The sequence below is a fragment of the Pholcus phalangioides genome, unplaced genomic scaffold, assembly GCF_987345545.1.
Source record: "Pholcus phalangioides strain wild (caught in Gottingen) unplaced genomic scaffold, Ppha-v1.0 ptg000008l_1, whole genome shotgun sequence".
NCBI lineage: Eukaryota > Metazoa > Arthropoda > Arachnida > Araneae > Pholcidae > Pholcus > Pholcus phalangioides.
The window spans coordinates 44,678,003-44,705,340 of record NW_028301601.1 but is presented as its reverse complement, the minus strand read 5'-3'; the positions used below and the strand labels follow the sequence as shown (position 1 = coordinate 44,705,340).

The 27,338-nt window shown below is 34.4% G+C and overlaps 3 protein-coding genes across 3 annotated transcripts; 2 read left to right on the top strand and 1 right to left on the bottom strand.

The window, feature by feature from the left end:
- The first annotated feature begins 227 nt into the window (after positions 1 to 227).
- On the top strand, positions 228 to 9,983 carry LOC149084362 (vacuolar protein sorting-associated protein 37B-like). The gene is made up of 6 exons (XM_089234743.1): positions 228 to 343; positions 2,659 to 2,809; positions 3,017 to 3,188; positions 6,121 to 6,203; positions 7,754 to 7,970; positions 8,048 to 9,983. The coding sequence occupies exons 2-6, from the start codon at positions 2,690 to 2,692 to the stop codon at positions 8,329 to 8,331; spliced, it is 876 nt and encodes a 291-aa protein (XP_089090869.1). The 5' UTR covers positions 228 to 343; positions 2,659 to 2,689; the 3' UTR covers positions 8,332 to 9,983.
- A 6,777-nt stretch (positions 9,984 to 16,760) lies between these two features.
- Positions 16,761 to 19,074, bottom strand: LOC149084361 (NAD-dependent protein lipoamidase sirtuin-4, mitochondrial-like). Its single transcript, XM_089234741.1, has 2 exons — positions 18,128 to 19,074; positions 16,761 to 16,943 (listed from the first exon to the last, which is right to left on the bottom strand). Exons 1-2 carry the CDS (start codon positions 18,902 to 18,904, stop codon positions 16,791 to 16,793), a joined length of 930 nt encoding a protein of 309 aa, XP_089090867.1. The 5' UTR covers positions 18,905 to 19,074; the 3' UTR covers positions 16,761 to 16,790.
- Positions 19,075 to 19,277: 203 nt separating this feature from the next.
- LOC149084360 (uncharacterized) lies at positions 19,278 to 20,173 on the top strand. The gene has a single exon (XM_089234742.1). It carries the CDS (start codon positions 19,373 to 19,375, stop codon positions 20,069 to 20,071), a length of 699 nt encoding a protein of 232 aa, XP_089090868.1. The 5' UTR covers positions 19,278 to 19,372; the 3' UTR covers positions 20,072 to 20,173.
- Positions 20,174 to 27,338: the final 7,165 nt, after the last annotated feature.

The following is a 27,338-nucleotide window of genomic DNA, read 5'->3' as shown; positions in this document are numbered from 1 at the left end:
TCTTTTACAGCAGGTGGGGGGGGGGGGTCATTGTATCTTTCTTACTAATATTTTATTATAAAAACAATAATTCAATTACCAAAAAATTTTAGCTTTGAGAATTTTATTCCAAATTTATAAACCAGTCTGCTTTATTAAAATATATGTAAAAGATCGATATACTTTTCGGTGCGTGCTTTCAATTTTTTTTTGTTTATCAAGAAGAATAAAAAACCTTGAATATCGACAGTCAAGTCAAGTCATTTGTTTATCTTTGTTCCCACTTTCGTCATCATCTATAATTACAATGAAATCAATTTGTTAATAGGCTTCTTTGACAATCTCTTATAGAAGAAGTTATTAGGTCAGTACGAGGAAACTCGAGAGGCATTTTATAATGATTTATGGTTTTAAATTTCTAGAAATAAATTTAAAAATTAGTGTTATATACCATTTTTCAAGTACACAAATATTAAATTGTCACTGTTTCTTCAATATATTTTCCGTACTTGAATATCTGAGTAGGTTTCCCGTAGTATACATTTAGAGTTATATTGTTACTTATTATTGTGATTATATCATATTGTTTTTATGATTTAATGTGACAACCTTGAATGTTGTAATTCATATGGGAGCTAATAAAAAAATATCACGAAGCGTTATAATAATTTCAATTATGTTCAGTTGTATTGATGATACCATGGGCATACCCCGCTTAACGCGTTTTCGCTGTAACGCGGTTTTCAAAAGTTGGTTATAAAAACATGACAAACCTGTGAAATCTTTTCCATTGATTATAATCGTGCAAAATCAGAAGATGAGCTTGCAAATTAAAGAGATGATAGTTATGATGAAATCTGATGCAATGGATTTGAGGATGTAGATGAGATGAGCGTGTTTTAAACATTCAAAGGAAATGATGGAAGTCTGAAGCTCTTTGTTGTTGAGCCCACCAAGTTTTTAAGAAAATAGATGACTGATTCTTTTTGACACATTGATTATTTCATCAGAATTGTAATCTAAGAAAGTCACTCTAATGAGAATATAATTTTCACATTGTGAGAGGTATTAGAAATCATTGATAAGACGGGTGAATGCTATCCCTAACAGAGCCACAATTAGAGGGGCTCTGGTGTCGCAGGAAGGGCGCTGAGTTCGCTATTTTTTGTTCAAAATTGAAAGGGGGCACCAAAATGGACTCTGGCCCAGGGCGACTAAGCAAACTTTTGTTTCTAGTTGTGGCCCCTAAGATGAATCTTGACTGTTTCATTAAAAAAAATGTATGAGCCTATCATATATTCTCAAGCATAAAAGAAGAGCAGACCCACACACTTACCTGAACTAGTCATTCGTCATCCGATTAAAGACGAAAAATATACTGTTTATAAAATATTATTAAATTCATCCATCCATGAAAAGATTTATTGATTTTATTTATTTTATCAGATTTATTTATAAGCATGGACAATTCATCAAGTTCAATTTTTTTATTGTATTGAAGGACCGCCCTTACCCCAACTGCTCAACTGCTGTCTTACCCATGTTGAATTCCACTCACTTTACGAGATTATTTTGTGGAATAAATTAATTGCATAAAGCAAGGGATGCTTGTAGTTCGAGTTTGTCTTTATTAAAAATTATATTTCGTTCCTATCATTGGAAAGTTTTCACTAATTAATCTCGTCATTGGCGTGATTTAATTGATTTTTATTTTTCTTTAGTGCAGTTATATTTATTAACAAACCTTATTAATTTGAACACTTTCTTACAAGATGATGAATACAGTTGTCTCAAATATCCAAGTCTTGAAATGTGAATAGGTCTTTGGGCACTGGCCGTGCTGTATCTTAGCAAAAAATAGACCCATCTACCTAATGGTTATGTAGTGAAAATTCTGTATAACAGTGTCCTCTGTAACTGTATTTTCCTATATAATGATATTATTCTCTCTGGTCTTGTTGCACTTTTCATCATGTTACCATTTCATAATAATAACTCCTGCATAACAGTAGGCCTATGCTTTTCCAGTCCTTTGAGTGTATGGGCATTTCACCATATATGGATCATATGTGAAAGTCTCTAGCATCTGAAAAACCTTATAAAGAAAATTCTCTAATGGCACTCATTTATATAAAATCACATCTTTGAGTTTGAGTGCCATATCATTGTATTGCACCATGACAGTCTCTATGTAGGCTATCATATAAAGAAAATCTTATATTTTGTATACGCTTTACAAAGTAGTACTTGATTTTTTTTGTGAGTATTTCTGAGAATTGTGGTCCTCTGTGATCAGAAACCTTGCTCTCATTAACAGACAGAAAAGCCTTAATCTAATGGAAAATCTTTGATCGAGCTTAGAAATGGCAAAGCCATTTTCATCTATACTAATTAGCTAATTGTGATTATTCAGTTTTAATTATTTAGTGTGAAGATTTGAATTTCTAAAACTTAAAAAAAAATTGTATTGTAAGTTGTTATTCTCTCTCTCGAATTGACAAAAAAGAAATAAATATTATATATATAAATCTTCCTGGAGATAAGATGCAATAGAAGAAAATTGCCATATTATGTGGCCTAAATGTTCACTTATTCTATAATCTTTCATTGTATTGATGCAATAAAATTTTATGTTCATGCAGCTTTTAATATTTTGTGGAACTCTATTTTCATTTGCAGGTTATTTATATTACTTCCATATTCTAGAACTATGTTCACTCCAGATTATGCAGATGCAACAGGTATAACGAAGCACTTGAACTCCAATGAGCTAAAAGAATTGCTCAATAAAGATGATATGCTGGAAGAAATGATCAAAAGTCTTCAACAGGTCTGTATTGATCTCAGAAACATATATTAGACCAATGAATTTTTTCTTTTTCGAATTGAAACTTATTTGATTCTAATGTTTTTATTAAAATGAAAATTGACTTGAATATAGCTTTTTTTTTTTAAGGTTCATATTAAGTTATAATTATTATCAGCAGCTGTTCCACATTATTTACAATCTATTGAGTTCTTTCACATTATTTTTCAGGTGAAGAAAATTGAAAATGAGAAAGAAATGCTCTTATTAAGTAACAAAAGTTTAGCAGAGTACAATCTTTCGCTACAGCCAGAGCTTGAAAGATATAGGGAAGAGCTTATAAAGCTTTATAAAGAAGCAGATGATCTTCAATCTAAAGTGGTTTCTAAGAAGAGTGAGCTTGGTAGGTATCTTTTAATGCATGTAGATGCATACTGCCGTGATTTCTGATTTAAACAGCTTTGGAAATGAATTTTCAAAATAGCTTATATCATAATTTGCATGTATCCTGTAAACCAAATAAGGCCTCTCTAAAGTAGAGTGGACTACAAGATATGCAGAAGACTGGATGTTGTGAAGATATTTATTATTTCAGATGTTAATTTTTTTTTTTTTTTTTTTTTTTTAAGGAAGGAAAAAATTAACATCTGAAATAATAAATATCTTCACAACATCCAGTCTTCTGCATATCTTGTAATTAACAAGTGGAGAGCGACATTCATGTCATAGAGTGGACTAATCGTCCCTTATTTTTTTGAGCAAACAGGTTTGCCATCCCAAGTGATGTCTTTTAAATCATTGAGGAAAAAAAAAGAGCTGAATGAGGAATATTGATTGGCTGTAGTAAAAATACTGATGTCACACTTTCACTCAAATGTAGCCGGTCAGTCAGCCTGGTATTTCAAGGAGCTTTAGAACAAATATGGAGGATTTCTCACAATATGATAGCTTTGAGTTTGATCTACAACCTAGGCAGTATGAATTACATCGTTTTTTATCATTAATGACGTCTGCCACCCATCTCCTTCATACTGTTAAAAAAAATAACAATTTATATAGATCTGGAAGTTAACTGTTTGCTTCAAGTACCATCTACCGATTGCTAAGAATTTGAAATAAAACTTCAGTTGATGAGGTAATTCAATGTGCAAAATAATCCATTTGAACATTCCCCCTTATTGGTAAGACCTTATGGAAAAACATTGGTAAGTCGTCACCCTAATAAATGGTCATTTTTCTTCAGTCCCGTCTAGCTTTCATAGATAACAGTGTTATCAAACCCTTGTTTACTCGTTACTAATTTTGGTTAACTCGTCAGTATGGAAAAGTTTTAGACAGAGAGGAATAGATGATTTCTATGGCTCCCTTTAAATAAAAAGCTTGATAATAGCATTACTATATATTCAAAAATGATCATAAAAGCCTTATGTATTAAACTGGAGCAGTTAAGTGACAAAAGTTACACCAAGGAAGTTTATTTGCTGACTAAAAGTTCTTAAAACTTTAGGGGAAAACTGTTTGGGTTGGACATAATTTCTGCATGGGGCCTCACTAATTTAGGGCTTCAAATTACCTTTGTTGAAAAACCAGGTACTTTTTCCCAAGTTGAAGCCTTCTAGCGTCTGCTTTGCCCTGCCCAGGACCCGTCTCAAGTTAAAATTGGACCCTGTGTTCGGGTTTACCTTTTATTTGTATCATGAATTACTGATAAGTGTACCAGTGTATTTTATCATAATAACTAAAATACTAAAAGCTCAAAAAGATAAAAATTTAGTTCCTTCCTTTTGTAATCTATAAATTTTGTTAATTTTGTAATTTTAATTAATATTTGGAAAAAAAATTGAGTTTTAAATTTTACACTACTTTCCATATTTTTATGGATATCTTTTTTTCAGTTTTTGGACAATTTGCCTATTTTGGCCTTTGCATTTGTATTTAAAGTTATATGATTTTCACAATATTGCAAATTGAAACTGATGGCACTTTGCTTAATTTATCACAGTTGTCATAATTTCTTGATAATGTGAGCGACAACTTATTAAGGTTTTACTGTATTAGTCTTTTCCTCACTATGGAAAGTGATGATTCAATCAATGGCTCATTCTTTGCATAAAATTCCAATGAGAGAAAAACAACACTGAAAAAACAGTGCTAACAAATTGACGTTAAAAACCAACTTGTGCCAAGAAGGATTCTAATTAGCTTCGAAGAATTTTTTTCCATTTTTTTCATGCAAATCATGTTTGATGAGATATCTTCGGATTGTGGCTGTAAGGATTAATCATTTTTCATCAACTTCTCAAGTATTGATTTGTTATTCAGCAAGGAGTATGAAATTTATCGTTATGTATAGTAGCCATCACTTCATGAAGAATCATGTTAAGTTTTTTAATTTTTATTCTTATAAGTGCTTGATTCTTATAACTGATGATCTTTCTACGTTAAAACAGCGTTTTATTTTGCAGATTTGATTCTTATTAAGCAGCAGATTCTTATAAGAATTGGCTACAGCATTAGTTTTTCATTGTGTCTTTAATTTTGCTCAGTTGTTAATGATATTACTGCCGTCCATCTCCTTCTTTTTCCCCTCCTCCTGCTATAAGTTAAATTTATTGTATGTGGGTTAGGACAGGTCTGATCATATTTGCATGTTATCTTTTAATTTATTCCACATTCATAATAAATTTTTCTCCCTTAATTATTAACTTGCGAAAATTAACCCCTAAATGCTCAATTTTTTTTCAAGCTAATAATTTTTTTTTCATATAGTTGATGACATGTATATCTCAAATTGTACTGTTTATACAGGACCTCAAAAATCTCCCACAAAATGAATGCATTGAAGTAATATTACACATTCCAAGTATATAACTATCTTCATTAGTATGAAAAAAAAAATGTGTTGCAAACTTCAAGGTTAATGAAATGCAACCAAAACATTTTAGCAAATCAGTGAAATCACAGCTGTCCATGGTCTACAACAAACAAACAGGTATTGTCTTTAATTGGGCCATCTACCAGCCAATTTAAAATATAAAATGGAAAGAAAGTTACCTAAATTTATGTACAAAATCAGTTCTGAATTTTTTTAATGTAAACTGTCTGCAGTAATGAACGTCTAAAGGACCCTTTGCATGTATACAAAGCTATGCATTTAAGGGTTAATAATTCATGTTTATGGGCACTTTTTTAATGTTGTTTTTGGTTGAAAAGTTTTTCTTTCAGTTCCCAAAGCAAATCAACCATAAATCTCACCAGCTTTAAAATGATGTTTTTTAAAAGCATAAGAGATGTAAAGTATGGTAATTAATGTTTATTTTATGGTTGGTTTCTAGGTGGTACGAAATCCCACAATGATTCCGAGACTGTTCTTGCACTGTTACAAACTGCAGCTGCTGAAGCTGAAGAAGACTCTGAGGTATAGAATGGTTAAATTACTATGAAAATAAAATTTTATATGAGGAATTCTGAAGTTATTTGATATTGTGATTTTTTTCTAGCATGTTTTTCAATGTTTATATCATTTATTATATATATCATGATAAATATCACAAAGTACATTTAGTATTTATTTTCAAAATGTAGTTGTAGCTGCTTAATAATGGACACCAATTGGACCAAACATTTTGTTCTCGAATGTGGAGTTATGTCTATTAATAGGTAGTGAAATACATTGAGCCCTATTTGATGGGATTCTAAAACTTATCTTTAAATGTGCCCATTATGAGAGGTTCCATTGTATCATGATGTATGATGCTCAGTCAGAAATATGTGTAAATGATTTTCTCATTCAAAAATTAGTTAATATACGAATGAATAGCTAAAAGGATTTGTGTTTAAAATTTTTTTTTAGCTATTTATAAGTAATTTAAGGTATGAGAAGGGTTTTTTGTAATGCAAGCTCAGGCAGCAATGTCAATGATATAACCTTTTTATATTGCCACCCTCTAGGACCCCCCCCCCCCCACCCCACAAAAGTAACAGTATAGAAAGAGCTCTGTTGCCTCTTAATGTCTATATTGCATTTGGATGAGCAGAAAAATCAAATTATTTAATTTTTAAAAAATTTTTATTCATGATTTTTTTATTAACAATTTTCTGAAATTATGAAATAGCCAGATGCAGAAAAGTGTAGATTGACAATTTGATGAAAAATAGTGAATATACAGGGTGTCCCATAAGTCTTAATCCATCTTTACCTCATCAACCGTTCATTGTACAGGTATGATTCTAATCTGAAAAATGCTCAAAATGTGTTTATGAATCACTCAGTACCAGTTTGGAGGTTGAAAATATGGTGTCATAAAATAAAAGTTTAAATTTAGATACGACCTACCTGTGCTCCAATCAGGTAGCACAGAAGAAGTCAACAAAAAAAAATCCCATGTTCTTAATTAAATGCAATATCCACTGGGGTATTTGAATTCAAAATCAGAGAAAAGCTGAGGAAAAACAGCACCGACGAGGGAAAGAAGTAGTGTCTGTTAGTACTCGTATATGCTGTTCTTTCCCAAACATTTTATCCAATATGTGAATTAAAATATCTCAGTGAATATTGCACTTAAGAACATGGAATTTTTTTAAAATTTGTTTTCTAATAAATTGAAGGACAAGGAAAAATAATTAAGACATTCTTTAATTTTATGGCACACTGTATTTTCGCTCTTGAAACTGGTACAGAGTTATTTTTGAACACATTTTGAGCACTTTTTGAATTAGGATCATACCCGTACGATGAACAGTTAATGAGATAAAAGCTGAATTAAGACTAACAGACACCCTGTATGTGTATCAAAATATTGTGATATTTAAAAACTCTATCATGTGTGTGTTGTAAATTTAGTAGTAAAATGGCCTCAAATTTTAATGATATAAAGTTTATGTGACTTTCATAGGATGCTGCCTTACTATTCCAGTGCATATTCCATGGTTCCTCATTTACTAAATTTTACTTTTTATTTTTAACAGAATCACTTCCAAAAATTGTTGGATGGAGTTATTCCTCTTGATGACTTTGTCAATGATTACTTGAAGAAGCGAACAAAAGTCCATATACTCAGAACAAAATCAGAGAAATTGAGAAACCTCCTTCTCCCTCCAAATGGTGTCTCCATAGCACCACCCGAAAAGCCATCAAGAACGAAAAAAGCACCACCACTACCACCAATTCCAGTACCTCCCTCTGGTATGAATCATAATTATTTAGTATACTTGCCATTTATGATACTCTTGTGCCTCTCTCATTCTTAATCTCACCAACAGGACTGCCTTATCCGAATGTGCCAATGCCGGGATTCCCAATGGCTCCTATCAGAACTACAGCATCGCATGGAGAATCTGCAATACTGCCAGTGAGACATGCTCCAAGGCCACCAGTACATATTCCACGTAGAGGTTCAAACCCTCCACAAGTTAATGTATTTCCCCCAGTTCCAAGCCCTAATGTGAGCATGAAGCAACAGAAAGTACAATCATCTATGCCACCAGCTCCTAATGGGACATATAATGCATATCCACCGCAGATGCGATTCCCGCTTCCTAATTGAAAACCATCATTGACTGACTATAGAATCAGTATTGTATTTTTAGGTGGGTGATGGGTATTTTTCTTTGAAAATTTATCGAGCTTTGAGCTTATTGTTTGCTCAAATCATAGTAGCTAGACATCTGAAATTTTTGAAGCCATATAATACAAGTATTGATACAAAGTATGACTTTTTTTGACCTGTGAGAATTCTGTTTGATGAATTTTTTACGATTCGTCAAGATCAGTTTTTTTCAAAGAAGATGATAGAATCATGGTTGTTGGTAAAATATATATTTTTAAATTATTTGGTTTATTGTATAAATGCTCATAAAGTTCCTTATTCTGTAGATTTCATCTACACAATGTATAAACCCAGTTTCTAAGCCTATGGATTCATCTATTTAAGAGTTCCATTGGTTTTTTTTTTTTTCAATTTCAAATTCGTGTTAAAATAGATTTTAGATGATTTTATTCTCATTTAAGGATGTATGCAATGCATTATTATCGTGTACAAGATACATTGCTGATTAATGGTAGTAGCCATCAATTTCATTTCGTCATTTCTTTACTTTTCGCCCTTAAAATAGTGAACAGAGCTATGACAGTGTAGTACTTTCGAATAATAATAGCATTAGCATGAAAAGATTAGTTTTACCATTACCTTCATTATCTAGAGCAGCGTTTCTCAACCTATGGTATTCGCAAAGACTGGTGGTCCCCAAGTACACATAAGAATGTGATTTCAATCAAAATAAAATAAAATTATAATAATTCAGTTGTATCTGAAGTCGGGATGGCTCAAGAATAAAGTTTTACCCGTGCAAGACATTGTTTTGGTGCCCCTCCTACACAGTATAAGATGCACCAATAAAACAACCCAGAAAACTCAAAGCTCTGTTCGCAGCTAAATGAAATGCATAAAAAATTAGTTTTCTCCACAAATTATTCCATCAAATACATTCATAGTTTGAATTTTACATTCGGAGACAGTAGAACCCCACACGGATCAGAAATATTGATATTCCCTTAGGTTTAAACAAAAGATTGAACCCATATATTATGAATTAGTGGTCCCTTTGAACTGTTTCAAACATTTTGCTGGCCCTCTAGTTCAGAGAGGCAGAGGAATGCTGATCTATGTAGAGTAGAGATGTTTATCATTTTAGGTTTCTGGGAAACATTAGGAGAAATGGCTTGAATAACACTCAAAGTATGTGAAAATAAGGTAATACCCCCCTTATGAGAAAATCACTTTGAATCAAAACTTACTATTCCAAGCCAAATAAAACAAGACAAGCGTTTTTCCCTATTATAGGTGGGAAAGCTACTCATACTTGAAACAGTATTAAAAATATTTTTAAATAATTTATTTATGTTTGAAATTTTTCACATATGTGGGTCCGTGGATTGGAAACATTAATTTAGAAGAGCTTGCCAATTTTACTTTCGTTATGCAGTCCTATAACCAAATTTAGCACTTTTTATTACTTTCATTTGAGAATTTCTTGGGATAGTTCGGCATAGGCGTAATTTTTTTCCACAGTTGGATAACTTATAATAAACTAGCTTACACGTCGCACTTTGCTGTGATCTCAGAAGAAAGGAAATTCAATTACATGAAGGAAAGGAAAAAAATTAGAAAAAAAAAAAATCTATGCCAAAAACCTTCACGGGAGTGTACTCAACAACTTCCCAAAGTTTCATGGCGATCGGATGAATGGTGTAGTAATGCATCAAGGACAAACAGACAGACATACATTAGTTTTTATATATATAGATGAGTGGTATGTTTTCTTTTCTCAGTGTGAAAATAATTATTTGTTGTAAAATCAGTAACCCCCCTCTTTTGCAGACAAAAAAAATGTCGACTGTAAAAGAAGGGCGACCGTAAAAAATTGGTTGCTATTGAAACCTTTAAAGTTATTTATTTTAAATTAATCCCAGTTTTTTAATAAGTTAAAGATTGTATATGAAACCAGTATTGTACATGCTTTTGTACAAATATGCAATTTAATTTACAGTGAAAAACATGATAAAAATTACATTAGTTTTTTGTAAATAAGGTGCACTGAAAAATAACTTGAGCTAAAAACTTTTAGGGGAAATGTAATCCTCTGTATTTTTGTTGAGGGTCTGATACAACACTAGCAATTAAATGAAACTTAATTCTGTAGGTTTCGCTCCCTGTTTTTTCCCCTCTTTTTCTTTTCTTTCTTTTTTTAGTTTTGTAATGATGCTAATTTAACATTGATTTTCCCAGCGTTAAAAAATATTTTTTAGCTGCAATTAAAATAAGAAGATACAAAACTTTTTAGAAAAATTCACCGAAATTCCTGAAATTCAGGAAAAAAAGTTATTGAATAGGCTGTGTGTTTGAATCAGCTGCAAAAGTTATAAAAATTAACTTTAGAAGCTGTATAACTTTGAAGCCATGGTTTCCAAGCCTTCCTTCCATAGCCATGGTTTTAATACAGGAAATTCATATGTGGGACATTCAAACAAAGTGTCCATTCAGGACAGCAGGGATTTGAAATGCATACTTGGAATAGGTTTTTTCTCAGGAAATTATTATTTGACGATGAAAGAGGAATGAGACAGCATCTGTGTGGTGACCATTAAAATGGTTTTTCCTGTACTTGCTGAATAATTGGTACCAATTTTGCTAACTGAAAATGTAATGTGATGAACTAATTCTCAAAAACAGTGAGATTAAGATGAAGTTAATATTTTTAAATGAAAAAAAAATTGTCGTAAAAATAGAAATGTGCTGCCCACAGAAAAAAAAAAACATCAAAAGCTGTCAAATACATTTGCGTCTCTACCTGTATTCCAAAAAAAAAAGTAAATTCAAGATATAAATGCTTTCTTTATATCTTGAGGTTGCTTTATATCTCTTGCTTGGGTGTTTGAGATTGTATTTGTAAATTTTCATGTTAATTTTGGTTTTTTAGTTTTTAATTATGCTTGTGTGTGCTTGAATGTGTGTTGGGAAGAATATAATTATCAGATTCCTATTATATTTGTCATGCTTAGATGTGTCATATTTTTGATAACTTTGTAGATATAATTTTTTTTCAATTGTAACCAATCTTTACAATGTTTTTATACATGAATATATTTTAGTCATTTTGTTTGATGAAGTTTGAATTTACTTTGTTAATGCTTGTTGAGTAGCTAGTTCTCTTATGAAGTATATATTTCACAAAGATGTATGTATATTTGTGATTATGTTGCGTATCATGAAACTCAATTCTGTTCCATATCTTTATTATTATTGTGTTTATATTTGATTATTTCATTGTTCTAGTGTACCTAATTTAATAACAGATCAATTGAGAAGTAGATATTATATGCTAGTTTTTCTAGGACTGAAAAGTTTGTGTTACCATGAATGAACAGAAATGCATAATGCTTATCAAAGAATAAAGAAATACAAGGAATGTGCCAAAAGTAAGTTTCTTGTAGAGATACCTTGAAGAGGGAAGGACTACAATGAGTCAAAAATGAAAGATACACATTTTTAGTTTGTCCTGAATACTTGATGGGAGGATCAATTGTAGAGGTGAAGGGGCACATGTGAAGAGTGTCGGAAAAGAAAGATAAGGAATAAGTAGCTGTGCCTTCCCTTAGTTGAATTGCGATACAGAGGGGAAAATTTTGGTCTCATAATAGGGTGTAAGGTTTTATAAAGAAGGTTTCAAGTTGATTGTATAATACAGCAAACGGATCTGTGTTTGTGGCAACCACATCCAAAAATAGAAGACATTGCATTCTTGTGTTGTATGCCTCATTTTGTGATTCTTCGTTGAATCAGTGTTTCTCGAAGTTGGAGGGGGGGGGGGGTATAGAAGGTATGGGTATAATATAGGATCCTATAGGTTGCTGAAGCAATGGGAAATTTTTATTTCTGAACTGGGGGCACGGTAGAACAAAGATGTTTTTGAAACTCTTCTCTAAAAAATAAAGATTAAATTTACTTTTGGAATGTTTAATTCTGTTCAAATGTTTAGTATAGCTACTTTTATTTATATTTACTTACCACATCATAATATTACCTTCTGAAACAACAGTGTCAAAATAAAATCATGTGTGCAGTATTATTTTAATAATATGATATGGGTGCAGCATTATGAGGAAAATCAATGATTCTTGAGTGTGTGTGAATTAATTCTTTTGGGGACCATTACAATGCAAATTTCATTATCGTATAGGAATATTTATGATCTTTGTAAAGATTGCAATTGAACATGTGTATGTGTTTGATTATCCATGCTTTATGAAATAGCAAAATTTTTATCATATACTATTCAAGCACAGTGTGTCGTACACAATTTGTAGTAATTTATTATATAATTTAAGAAAAATGTTTTAAAATGCTTTCATTCCTTAAATCGTGCCATCTAGTTAATTTTTTTCAAATCACACATGTCTAGGCTATATATTTTTTACCAGGGGGTACTGTAGCATTGACTGTAGAGGCTCAGCATGGCCCTCACATCCTGGATCAGGGTCCCTAAGCTGGGATCCCTTGGGCACCATCCAGACCAGAATTTCACAGGGCCTTCCCCCATGATGAATTTAAAGCTTCAAAAAAACAGAAAATAATGAGAATCGTCTCGGGCCCCCATTGCTGGAGCCCTGTCAGCCAGGGCTGTCTTAAAAGTATGATGGGCCCCCGGGCCAATTGATTTTTCTGAGGCCCTACCAAACAAATTCTCGAAAATTTCAACCAGATCTAATTTTTCTGAGGCCCTTCTTCGCTTGAGGCCCCCGGGCCCATACCTTAAGACGGCACTGCTGCCAGCCCCACCCTTGTGGGGGGCCATGAGGCTCAGAGACAGCCCAGTTGTTAATTGTTCTACATTTAATTAGCATACCTGGGAGCATCATCCCAGTTGCTCCAGTGTGTGTAGTTACAATCTTGTCTGTGGCATGGGTGTTTACTTGTGCCTTTATTTGCAAATTATGATTTTCTATGCTGTAGAGCTGTGGACCTTAATCAAAGACATGCCCCTGGTGGTACAAAAAAGCAGTGTTAAATGCCGAAGCTGAAAAATACAAATGATTAATTCTGAATATATTGGTGCACGAAGAATATAAACTAAATGGTTAAGAACCGTTGCTGTATGGGGTACTAGATGAAATATGGAAAACTATTTGCATTTATAGTAGAAAATTTATGAAATATGATGACCTATATGACAGAAAATGTTCAATTGCATATCTGTGATGGATTATAGGAGGAAAAAGTATTTAAGTTGGGCCACCGAAAGTAATATCTAGTATGTTACATTTATAATTACCTAGATTTTTTATAAACTGCATTTATAAATACAGTGAAACCGTATAATAGACACCCCCTATTAGTTGACGCTTTTAAAATATGCTGTGAAACTTGGCCCCAGTATTTTGCTTTATATTAATGGGTCGTTAGCAGACAAAAATTGTCCCATGGTGTATGTTATCGAGAGGTTCCGCTGTACTAACAAGCTTTTTGATTTAATCATTTGGGTTTTTATGTTTTCAGAAATTTTAGTCCTGCATTTTTTTTATCATGGCAAGTTCAGAGAGTTTTTTTAAAAATTCTTTTTCGACTTGAAAGAGAAAATTTCAACTGGAGTAAAAAGTGTCATTATAATAGACATTTAATATATTCCTTATAAGGCTTCCAATATTTATATCATTGCATAAATATTTTCATAGCTGTGCATCATGATAATCAAAATTATGTAAAAAAAATATGTCATAGCTACCATTGTTTGTTTTCTTAGTGTGAAATCTCAATCAGGCATTAATATTAGATCAAGATGATCACACACAAATGTTTGGAAATTTCAATCAGGTTTATATATAACTATTTAAAAGAATGTATTGTAATTAGGTACACTATATAGTATATTTTAAGATATCTTGTATATATTGAAAGGATGATGTGCCTAATGTTTCATTACAGGATTTAAATAAAGATTCATGTGCCTTCTTTCATGTTGTTATGCTAGCAGTTTCTTTAAATCTAATTACTGTGGAACCTTTCATTCATATTCAGCCATTCTTTAACCTCATCTTTCTCATTGCTGGCTTTGAAAATACTGTCCCTAATATGTAGTACAGTAGAGTTTCAATAGTATGAGGTCAACAGGACCGAGACCACTTTGGATTAATGAACACCCAGATTATCAGAAAAACAATTGAATCAAACAATCAACTTTCAGGGGAGGAGCCTCAGACGTGCATTTGTACTTACCTATTTTGTTCTCAATTCAACAGCTTAGTTCATTGAGATTGGGCTGCCAAGATAGATGGCCTCTTTATAGGCTGGGAGGGGGTTCTCGTATATGATAATATATATGAACATTATTGTTTTACACTTTAAATTTACTGTGGAGGAACTTGTGAAAAATTCTGATGTGGGGTCCACAGAAGACACCCCCCCCCCCCCCACTCCCAGCAAAGGGATCAAGACTTCTTTAAACTGAAATTGCATTCGTTGGAGGAATCAGAATGAATTGGTCACGTTCTTGTTAGAAAAACTTGGAAGAAGTTTTAAAAAAATTCTAGCACTTTAGATTATGTGGAACATTGAAATTTCAAGACTGCTGTAATTCACTATGCAGTATTGGACATTTGATGTGTATAGTTAATTTTGTGCTGGTTTGTTTGTTCAATTAGATTTTATCTCAACTCACTGTCTTATTCTCAGGTTCTTAGAAAGGTTCTACTGTAGTACAATCACAATAAAGGGAAAATATTGCTTCAACAAATGATAGAATTTTTTCATGTTTTTTTGTACACTAACTTTTCCCTATGGATAAGTGGTTTTCAAACTTTTGCCACCTGCAGAATAGACTAAAAAAGAACGACTGCAAAACACTGTGCCTTCAGTTAATTACTGATGAATAAAATAAAATAGCAATCTGTTTAAAACTTTTTTTTTTTTAAATTTTTGTTTGTTTTATTTGCAAATCACACCAATAAAACAGTTTGACACATTAGCCATCAAAGCCGATTGCTCAATATATTTTGCTGCATGTATCAATGGTATCTGTACCACATAGGCGGAGATAGACTTGGAAGTCTGTGGGGGGCACGATGATGATGTCAATTCATATGTACATAAGATCAGTTGATAAGATCAGCCCCCCCCCATCCCGTATCTCCACCCATGCTGTACCATACTATCTATAGCAAGGTTCTTAACCTTTTCCATTCTTACTATACTATTTAAATGCAGGGTGCTTCACGAAGGACCCCTAACTTTGAAAATAAATAACTCGGAAACGGTGATAAATAGACGCATAAAACCAGTGGTATATTTATTAAAAAAACTAATAATCTGATTAAAAAACCTCAAAAATTTTGTTACAAATTACGTCGATAGATGACGCCGCAGGGGCATTACCATAAGTAGGCTGTACATAGTGGGTAATGCAAGCAGACCTCGTTGCATTCACATCAAAAGCAATTCAAAATGTGTACCTTTCACACGTCGCAAATGAAGAATGAAATTGTCAGTGACTCTGTAGTGTGTCACCGGAAATTGACACACAAGATTGACAAATAGCCTCCTCCAGCTCGTCGAGTGTTAAAGGATTGTTGCGGTAAACAATGTCCTTCAGTGTGCCCCACAGAAAGTAGTCGCAAGGGGTGAGGTCGGGTGAATACGGAGGCCAGTCCATGCCTTTTCCCTTAACTGTCGAATAGTTCAACGCAATAACTATCATCGAAGTATTCGTCCAGAAAGTCAAAAACGGCTTGTGTACGGTGTGGGCGAGTCCCATCTTGCATGAACCACACCGTGCATGGTCGATTTTTTAATAAATATACCACTCATTTCATGCTTCTATCTATCACGTTTCCGAGTTATTCATTTTCAAAGTTAGGGGTCCTTCGTGAAACACCTTGTATTTGGAGTAGTGATTATTTGATTAACTTAAAACCTACAATATCACTACAGAAAAAGTTATAAAGCTAATTCTTAATAACTTCTCCTTCCATCACTCTTTTCCAAAGAATAGAAATTCTAAATTTAGATACTTATATTTTTATAAATTCCTGTTGCTTCTCTTTAAACGACAATACTCCTTACCATTAATATCCACTCTATCTTCTGCTAGGCATAATGCCACATGCTTATTATCAAAATTCGGGGTTTAGGTTTGTTGTCAGACCTTTTTTTGCTCACAAGGTGAAATCTGCATACCCTCCTGTACTGATTGAAGGCCACAGATTCTTTTGCAAAATAATATTTAGTATACAGCAATAAAAAAATGAGTTAATTTTTTTCTCATCCATGCTCGCACTATACACCCCCCCCCCCCATTAAGAACCGCTGTGCAAACTCTATGCAAAGCTTCATTCATTGTGGGAAGATATTATATTAGCATTACTGATTATTTATTACTGTAGTACAAGTTCAAAAATCTCCATTTAAAATAGTCATAACATATTAGGTTTAAAAAGTTATTTATTAAAATAACATTATTTAATTATAATTTTTGGCAGTATATCGCCACATTTTACATCCAGCTTGAGTGAGGCTAGGCCATCTGCACGGGTCGGACCAATATTCACAATTGCCACAGGTTTCTTCTGTTCTATAGCTGTTAAAATTATCGAGTAACCTGAATACACCTGTGGGGGGAAAATACATTTTTAAAACACTCAATGCATGAAAATATCATACATATTAGCTTTGACAAAACTGAAAATGTAACTGCAGTGTTTGATGGTGTATTTGTCAAGACTGTTTTTCTTCATACACACATTTTTTTTCACCCAGTAAAACACTTGGGTGAATCAAAATCAGACATTCAGGAATATTTCTCAAACATCATCGATGAAACTTTTTTAAAATTAGCATGAAAACCAACTTGTGTCCCATAAGGTGGTACCAAACAAATCCATAGCATTTACAGTCGAATCTCTGTTTAAGGGACATTTCTATTTGAGGGACAGATTCCCTGATCCATATCCCATTGAATTAGAGCTAATTTACTTCTGAAAAAAGACACCTATTTAAAATACAAAGTCCCATGGGTGTCTCTTATTGTCAATGTAGTATTGTCCTTTATCCTCTTTATATAAGCTCTGCAACCGTTTTTAGGACCATTTCAACCACAGCAATTAGCTAATGGTTGACAAAGTCAACATTAGCTAATAAATGACAAAGTCCACCTGATGGCGACATGTGGAGACAAAATGTCCTCTCCACTTTTTAATGCAAGATATGCAGGAAACTCGTTGAAGAATGAGAACAATTCCTACATTTCATCGCTTCTATGGCGTAGTGGTAGCCATGGCCCCCACATAGGGGGGGCTGACAGGGCCCAGGATGATTATCATCATTTTTTTGATTTTTCAAGCTATAAATTAACAACAGAAGGGGCCCCGCTACAAGATGTGGGGGCCATGGTGGTAGCGCATTTGCCCGGACTGCGAGGAGGCTGTAATTTGTGTCCTAATAGAGGCAAATGTTGAAAAGTTTTGCCACAGAGAGCAACAGGCCCACAACAATACAATTATTTAATCATTATGCTGCACTTATAGTTAGAAAAATTGATGGCAGACTACACATAACAAGCATACAGAACATTATACAGAAAAAAAACTTCATGTTAGGTTCACTACATGTACACACATATTCCAACATGTACAAATTCATTAGAAGGAGGAGGTGCATGTGAAGTTTAGTAGTAGTAGAAGCAAATATGAATTTTCTTTCAAAAAATTTAGCTCTACATAACTTGTATTAATAGGTGGAGAGGACATCTTCGTTGCTTTATAGTAGATTATTTACAAACATATATTTTATTTACATAAAGTGAGGATCCCAAAACAAGTAAACCATCACATTCCGATACTTTCATATGAACTTCTTTCGCTCTATTTTTTGGGACAGTTTCTCCAAAGAAAACTATATCAGGTTTTAATATACCGCCGCATCTTTCACAAGAACAAACATTGAAGTTGCTAATAGAGGAGTCATCAAGTTCGGCATCGCCATCGGGTCTAATTTCTAGTTCTTCTAGTTTGAGGTTGGGATTGATTTGCTTCAAGCGATGTTGTAAAAGATACCTTGCAAATACAAAATTGCAGTTCAAGCACCGGACACGATAAGAAGTTCCATGGAGTTCTGTGACTTTCTCAGTACCAGCTTTATGGTGAAGTCTATCAACGTTTTGAGTCACCAAATACTTCAAAATACCAGATTTTTCCCATTCTGTGAGACACATGTGGACACCATTCGGTTCTACACTGGAGAATCGCTCCCAACCAACGTAATTCCTAGCCCAATATCTTTTACGGACGTAATCACTGGAGATGAAATCTTTATAAATCACTGGCCGATTTGGGGAACGGTCGTACAAGCCTACTCCTTTCGATCTATAATCGGGGACACCACTTTCCGTAGATATACCAGCACCGGTTAAAACGTAGAGATAATTATTTTTATTGATAAATGATTGTAAATCATTCACGTCGTCATCACCAATTTGGCGATGAACTGGAACAAAACTTTGATCGGCGATTTGGTGAGTAGAAAAGAATCGCCCGCGTTGGCTTTTGAGGAAATTTAAAATCAATTGATTCATTGTAATTAAAAACAATACTGAAAATCATATTAAATAAACCCAATGACACTAAATATCATGTCGAATCAACTCGGTTAAATTATTATAAACGCTATAAGGAGATGGGTTTCGATTTTTGTTTGTTTACATAAATAGACTTGACTTGCCTTTTTATTGTCCTTTTTACCTGTTGTGTACTGTTTACCTTGAGGTGAGATGGTAGTAGTTGTTTTTCAGAGTCGTTTTAATTACACAGCAACAGAAATAAAAGAAAATTGTTGATATTTTATTGACAAAACTGAAAAAAAGAAAGTTTTAATCGTGTGACAGTATGAAGAAAATTAGCTCTTATATTAATCCCATTTTTTTGTAGAGGCTGATATTTTTGAAGAAAGAGGACATTAAAACTAATCTATACAAAAATTGTAAACAAACATGGTAGCTGTTTCTGTGTATGTGGTGTAAGTTGTCTTCTGCGAGAAATCAATCATGCTGCGCACGTTTTCAAAAACTGATGTATGCAAGCCGCTGTGCTTGTGTAAACAAAAAGATGCAAGCTTTTGGTCGCCGTGTGTAAGCTCACGGTACAAAAGTCATTATCAAACCTTAGGCGTTGATTCGAGTGCATCGCCGGAGGAAATCAAGGCAGCGTACTATAAGCTGTCCTTCATGTTTCATCCCGACAAAAACAAAGGATCCGAAGTGTCCACAGCGAAGTTCCGGGAAATCACGGAAGCCTACGAAGTTCTGGGGAACACCGAGAAGAAGGACGAGTACGATAAACAAACCCTAGCGAGATCACAGCAGCGGCGAAGCACTGGTGGTGAGAACAATCAAACGATCTTCAATTCCTCGACGATGCGCAAGAAACACCCTCACGTATACACCGGAAAAACGAGCTATTACGATTTCGAGGCGCATTACCGTGAGCATTACGAAAGGTATTACGAGATGAAACGCTTACGGCGTGAATACATGTACAATGATATGCGTACTAGAAGAACAATGCGGCCATTCTCATTGGGAAGTTTTGTTTTACTGTATATCCTTCTTTGTTGTGGATTTAGTGTCTTAAATTTGACTCTAGAACAGCCCAAACAACCTAAGATTGTATACTACAATAGTAGTCCGAGCAACACTGGGAAAAAGGATGCCGCAAAAAAGGAGCCGAATCCTGCTCAGCCATAGATTTGATCGATTGTTTGAACTGTGTATAATTTGTTATTGCTTTCTAGAGTGGCTGTTGTTCATTGTGGAAAAATATATATAGCTGTTTTATCTCTAAAATCATTCACAAAATAGCCTGTGTTCTTCAATTTTAAAGGGGTGAGGGAAATGACCTGAAACTTATACGTTACACTTGCCTGGAGACAAAAAACAAAAGATTATGAATCGCAGTTAGATACCAAAGACTGGAACCAAGTGAAGAGGAAGATAAGTTTCGGATAAATTTCACATGCGAGTAATTGAACCTCCATCCTGATTGGAACAGGAGGAGTGCTCTATCCTGGGCTACAACTACAGGGGAAGCAGGCAGGTCTAGTGTCCCGGAACAGAGGGTGGGTGCATATTTCACCTTTTGACCTCTCTTTCAACATTACTAGAAGACACCAAAATACGAGCGTGCCCCAGCTGACCAAGCATCTAGTTGCGGCCATTAAACTACTCAGAACTGGCAATTTTGTCATTATTAATCCACTGTCAGGTGTAACTGGTCTATAGTTTTCACATTTTCTTTTTTCTCTTCTTTCCTTGATGGCACTAGCGCTATTGAGTAGCTGTCTATTATTCAGTCAGATTTGATTGCATAATATGATGAATGAATGCCAAAACTTTGCCACTAGACTTAGGTTGTTCCTAAGCTCTCCTCCCAGCTCTGAGTGCATAATAGTCAGTTCACTCAAAACTTACCAACCACGGGTGGTGACCAAAGTGATCTGTTGTTAGGCTCATTGCGCCCAATCATGCAACATTTTGAAATTTAGGTACTTTAACCCACCAATGCATAGGCTAGGTCTATGAGACCCATGCACATTCATTTTTCATTTACCAGCAGGAAAAATTTTCTTGAAGTTCTTGCCAATTTCCTTCTTTCAGGCACATTTGATTTGACAGGCACAGCGCAGCTATATTTTTCACTTCGGCCCTTCCCATTAAAATTTGTTTGATGAGTTTTATGTCAAATGCGTGGTTTTTGTAGAAACTTTTGTTTTTTCTTCCGTTGACAGCCTTTTGAATGTGTGTCCATCAAGCACATTGCACCCGACCAAGAAATAAGAGCTATTAGTTGAGTTAGGCCCATGAATAATCCCATTGAGCTCTCAACTACACTGGGCTGGAAAATTCACCAAAACCAGTTCTGCACCTTGTAAGTGAGTGAGCAAGCAAGTGAGGCAGCAAATGAACAATCAAGTGAGAGTGAATTCATGAGGGAATGAGCAATTTGGAAAAAAGTGATGAATGAGTAAATGACGTAGGGTGATGGAGCTCCAAACATGTCATTGCTATGGCAAGGGAACTGAAAATTTTAGAGCAACTGCTTTATTCAGTCCAACTTGGTGGATGCAAAATTAAAAAGCACTGCAAAACCGTATGAAACTATGCAGTGAGCTCACACTTACTCTCTCTAACCAGGTCTGCTCATTCACTGCTGACTTGGTTACTGACTTACTGGTTCATTTGCTTATTTACTTAGTCATTTGCTTATTTACTTAGTCATTTGCTCGCTCACTTATTCACTCGCTAATTTGCTCACACCAAATTGTTTGTTGGTGAGTTCCATAAATGGCTCCAGTATACAAACATACAAACTGGTGCTTATGCAAGCAGCATACTTGTACCGTGTGGTGGCGAAAGAGGGAGTTGATTGAACATGCATGCTTGCAGTTACATGTGTAGCCATCTTAAGGAAAGAAAATTTCAGTTCTCTGTAGATTACTGAGCCCCAAGGGGAAAGAGGTTTGATTTCCCCATAGAGGCATGTGAATTTTATTTCTGAAACTCACTTCTGCTTGGTTTTAGTCTTTCATACTGTACAGGGTATCTTCTAAATCCTAATTCAGTCTTAATCCTGTCAATCATTCTTTGTAGAGGTATGGTTCTGGTTTCAAAAATGCTTGAAATGTGTTCAGGAATCACTCTGTACTAGTTTCGATAGTGAAAATGCAGTGTGTTATAAAATAAAGCATCTAAATTTCCATACAATCCCCCTGTCCTCTTTTGAGGGCAACAAAATAAGTTCCACCTTTCCAAGCGCAATATTTGCCAAGATATTTGAATTCAAAAATCACTAAGTTGGGAAAGAACAGCATAAATGAGGTAAAAAAGCTTTGCCTGTTAGTTTATGCTGTTCTTTCCTTTGTTTTCTCTGATTTTGAATTAAAATATTTTTTTCATATCCCCAAGAAATCATTTCTACTATTGATCGGTTATCATATTCAGTTTCTAGTGATCATGTGATTGATTCTTAAATGTTTTCCCTATCATTTAATTATACTACTTACTAATATGATAAATAACTAAACTGTGTTTATTCCAAGTCTGTGCAAACTACTGTTTAGCCTATTTTCAAATCAGGAAATCGTGATGATTTGAGCAGTGGCGTAGCAAGGTCTGGTGGCACCCGGTGTGGAGTTTTAACTTGTAACCCCCCCACCCATACCCACCAAAATATAAAATGAAATTTATTGAAGAAGTAATTTTTTAATAAGGCAACAAATAAAAAGCAAATGCCAGGAAATACTAAAAAAATTTTTTATGCATTCCGACACGCTATGGGTGTCGTCTTCAGAGGATAAGAATATAACGCTGACTGAATTTACTTACGTGCAGGCACTTCACTTCATTCTTGCCACAACGTTTGACTTGGACAAATGTATAGTTTTTCTTTCCACTGAGCAACCGAGATGGAAGATTTGGAAATTAATCAAGTGGGAAACTCGGTTAGCGTGATATTCTTATCCTCTGAAGACGACACCCATAGCGTGTCGAAAGGAATTTTTTAGTATTTCCTGGTATTTGCCTTATTCATTGAAGATCTTTTGAATTTCATTACGTTTGGGTTAAAAATAACATCTTGTTGCACAGAATGACTTGGGGTGAATTATATTTGTGGCAAAGATGAGACTATGAGTAACCAGGACCAAGATAGAACAACACCCCCCCCCCCCGCACACACCATACAATAATACTAAATAATTACAGCATCACATTGTACACCCACAATCTGCTGCTGCAATTGCAAAGGCCCATGTAAATTATTTGACATGTTATTTTATGTAACAAAAAGGCACATTAATACAAAATCAGCAATTTTTTGTCACCCCCTCAGAGCTGGTGCCCGGTGCGGGCTGCACCCCCCGCACCTGCCTTCCTACGCCACCGGATTTGAGTAATTGCAGACCTCTATCTCCATTTTACCTTCTATTTCCAAGACTTTTGAAACTGTTCTAAAAAAATACCCTAATTTCTGGTACTGCTTTTTTTTCCCCTAATCAACATGGGTTTCTTGCTATTCATAACACTGAATCTGCTTTACTTAGATTTTAGTACATACATAATCTTGACACATATAGAAAAAAAACCATAGCTGTTTTTGTGGACATGAGAAAATCTTTTGACAGTGTTAACCATGGAATCCTTCAGTATAAGCTTGGGGCATGTGGAACTAGAGACATTCCCACAAAATCTTCTAGTATCGTACGTGACGAACAGATCCCAGAGAGTAAGAAGTGTCTCACATTTAAGTAATTTTTTTTGGGGGGGGGGTGTAAAGAGGAGTACCCCAGGGATCTGTTCTTGGCCCCCCTACTCTTCAATATATTCATAAATTGGGATCTCAAAATTAGTAGCAAGATGATCATGTTTGCTGATGATAGTTATTCTTTACTCTGCTACTTCATATGAATGTCTTCAAAATACAGTAAATCCTGACATGATGAAAATTAAAGACTGGTTTTATGCAAATGATTTACAACTTAATATCTCTAAAACTAAATATATTAACTTTTCTTTACATAACATTCCTGCTTTGAATATTGACTTTATGCTTCATAGATATATATGTAACATTAGCAATGATTGTAACTGTCATAAATTAGAACATGTGAATGCCATAAAATATCTGGGTATTTATATTGACTGATATGAAATGGAAATCCCATGTTCATAATCTACAAATTAAATTAAGATATACAATGTTTAAATTTTATCTTCTAAAATATTTTGTTAATTGTTCTTTTCTATAATCACTCTTTACTACTCACTTTTACATTCATACTTATTATATAGTCTACCTGTTTGGGAGTAGTGATTATTTGACTAACTTAAATCTATAATATCACTACAGAAGAAAATTATAAGGCTAATGACTATTATACTCTCCTTCCATCGAATAGAAAAAAAAAATCCTACCTTTAGATACTTATATTTTTTATAAACTTTTTAAACGTCTCAATACTCCTTTCTATTAATATCCTCTCGATCTTCTGCTAGGCACAATGCCACATACTCATTACCAAAATTCAGAGTTGGATTTTTGCTGGAACGTGGGCAAAAAATAGAAAAAAACCAGGCAAAAATTGGTAAAAATTATTCTTTTTACTCAAGACATATCAGGCTTAGTTTTTCAGTTACGAAATATTCTTTTCAATATAAAAACTTGAAAAACATGTGAAACCTATAAAAATGAATATTCAGCAACCAAAAATATGAAAACAAAAATTCACGAGTTCAAGATCATTCTCAAAAAAGGAAAAGAGATGATTGCGATAATTATCGCTTCTTTTACATTGCATAGGCTATCACAATTTCTCCCTCAATTGCTCCTCCTACCCCTTTGTCTGCTTGATAAGATGTTAACAGATTCCAGGAAAAAAGATTTCAGTTTAAAATTCTGTACTTTCATGGATCAAGTCAAGATTTTCTGAACTTGTTCCATTAACCACTTTTATGGTGGTATCAAAGGTGTATAATCTTTGTCCATTCCCAAGGAATACATAAAAGCTTTAATACTTGGTAATCGGAGGATACAGTTGGAAAAAAAAAGATTCACACCCTAGAAATTGTTTTTCCCTTCCAGTGAAAAAAGAACAAATGGCTTGGCAAATGAATACAAAACAGATATAAGAAAGAAGGAGGAGGAATTTGTTTTAGTTACAGAAAAACATCAATTTCAAAGATCTATTTTTCCCTCTATTTTTGAAAAAAAAAAGATTTCAAATCAGTTTTGGGAATCTTCGCTTTATCCAAATCAAATATGCATCACCCAGATTTGTTATAAAAAATTCATAAGTATACGGTTTTATAATTATTTATTCATAAAATTTGAAAGATAAATACACATTTTTTTAATTCTATGAATTTTTGCCACTGGCACAAATGTGGCGAAAACTATTTTGTGCTCCTAAATTTTGCCGCCCAGGTAGTTGCCCCCCCCCCCCATTAGAGCCCTGCCTTATTGTATGTGATAGACATCAATTATGTATTGTTAATGCCACATTTTATGAATGATAAGTTTTTCATGGATACGGTGCCATCTGTGAATGAAAATGTCAACTTATTTTTTGATTTATCAAATAAAACTCTATGCCATGACAGACAATTTAGTGCAAACTGCCATTGTAAAATTGATTGGTCATGATTTCATGGTCCACATTAGCTCGAATAATTGGGGCCCTACTATAAATGAGTAATTGTTAAGTGCACTGTGACAACTATAAAAATAAAGTTTTCTCATTTAGATTTCTGATGAATTTATTAAGATCGTGCAAAGTAAATCTATAACAATTTCTTCCCCACAGAAACACTCATTAGCTTATTGAAATTTATTTTACACTGTTCATGCTGGTGGTTTCTTTTATAATGGGTGACGTTACATTTTCTAGGCATCATCCTCAACTGCTGGGCCTGCTTAGGTGTCACGAATTCCATTTTGTGTTGTAGTTGTTCTCCTCCAGGCTGATAGTAATAAAACTTTGGTTCGTTATCCCTTATGTAAGAACCCCTAGATTTATGTGGTCTTATTTCTTTTGCCGAGAGCTCCTCAGGGAAATTTTCTCTGTCGTAACTCAGCTTCTTAGCTGGGTGGCCGAGAGTCTCGAAAGCTTCGTTGACTTGCATCATTTTTTCCATAGCGTCGAGGTTCCCGAAGTTCGTATCGGGATGGTACTTTTTGGAGAGTTTGTAATACGCCGCTTTCACATCATCCAGTGAAGCCACTGGTTTAAGTCCTAGGACAGTATAGTAACTTTTGAGTCTGTGAAAAATACTCCAGTACTGTGATGACTGGAAAGGTCGTCTTGCTGATGTCAATGACAAAATGATCGAACGCCACATCGCGGATTGTACTCTAAATTACAACAATAGAGACTCCTCACAATCAAATCTCAAAAATTACTACCACTATTGTTATTGGCAAATTAAAGGCATTTTCCTACGTTGTAAATGAAATGAAATATCAATAGAAGACTGTTCAAGAGGCGAGCGTCTTAATTAACTTCATCGTATTTGCCATGTCTATACTTAATAAAGAATTAACTAATGTTATCGCTTCACTGATTAACATTATAAATTACGGAAACGTGAAACCACAAAACACTTTTGTAAACATGAACGGCCCTGACCAAAGCATTTCATCGACATTTTCTGAGACCAAAGCAAATAACGATGACCATTTTAATAGTATCAAATTCATACGGAATAAAACCCATCCTGCTTTTACCGCCATCTCTTTTACTGCAGATGAAATTAATTTCATCAATAAATATAACAAAACTGGAACTTCTACTGCCATCTGTTATTGTTTTAAAAAAACATAAAAGATAATAGTTGACAGATAACTGTCAGGTACGGTAAATGATCGCACGAAAACATGGGTGGGTATTCATTTGCACAAGTACGGTATTATATATATATATATGTATGGAACGATTTTTTCCTCGCCATCTTCTTAAGCCGGGTTTTCCCAGGAGCAGGATTCCTGTGCCGCGCGCAACGTGAATCGCACAGCGCGACACGCCGTCCACTCACCAATAAGAAAAGCAGCATGACTGTTTTCCTACAGAGCGCAATACGGCTCACGACAGCGCATTACGTTGGGCGTGATTGGCCGATTATTTCTGGAGGAGTCAAATGCGTCGTGCGCCGCGTGGTTTGCCGATGTTTTCTTCACTCCTGTGTATTTTCCTTCCCTTCAAACTGGACCATGCAGACGACAGAGTAGCTGATGCCAAGGCCATATGCTATAATATAGCCGCCCTGATCTGATGTGCCTCGCTAGGAAAACACAAACGCGTAGCGTGATTATGTAACACGTTGCTGCCGACGTGAAATTATACTGTTCGGTTCACGCGGCGCAAAACACGCCTGCTTTACGTGTCTGGTCTAGTGTACGAGATCCATCTTCTATGAGGAAAAAGTTTGCTGTTATTGTTTTCGAATGAAAAGCTTGATTTTT

Coding starts and splice junctions, on each gene's coding strand:
- LOC149084362 (XM_089234743.1), top strand. CDS start 2,690: ATGTTCACTCCAGATTATGCAGATGCAACAGGTATAACGAAGCACTTG. Junction 2,810..3,016: donor TGATCAAAAGTCTTCAACAG/GTCTGTATTGAT, acceptor ATTATTTTTCAG/GTGAAGAAAATTGAAAATGA. Junction 7,971..8,047: donor AATTCCAGTACCTCCCTCTG/GTATGAATCATA, acceptor TCTCACCAACAG/GACTGCCTTATCCGAATGTG.
- LOC149084361 (XM_089234741.1), bottom strand. CDS start 18,904: ATGAATCAATTGATTTTAAATTTCCTCAAAAGCCAACGCGGGCGATTC. Junction 16,944..18,127: donor TTTTGGGATCCTCACTTTAT/GTAAATAAAATA, acceptor TTCCCCCCACAG/GTGTATTCAGGTTACTCGAT.
- LOC149084360 (XM_089234742.1), top strand. CDS start 19,373: ATGCTGCGCACGTTTTCAAAAACTGATGTATGCAAGCCGCTGTGCTTG.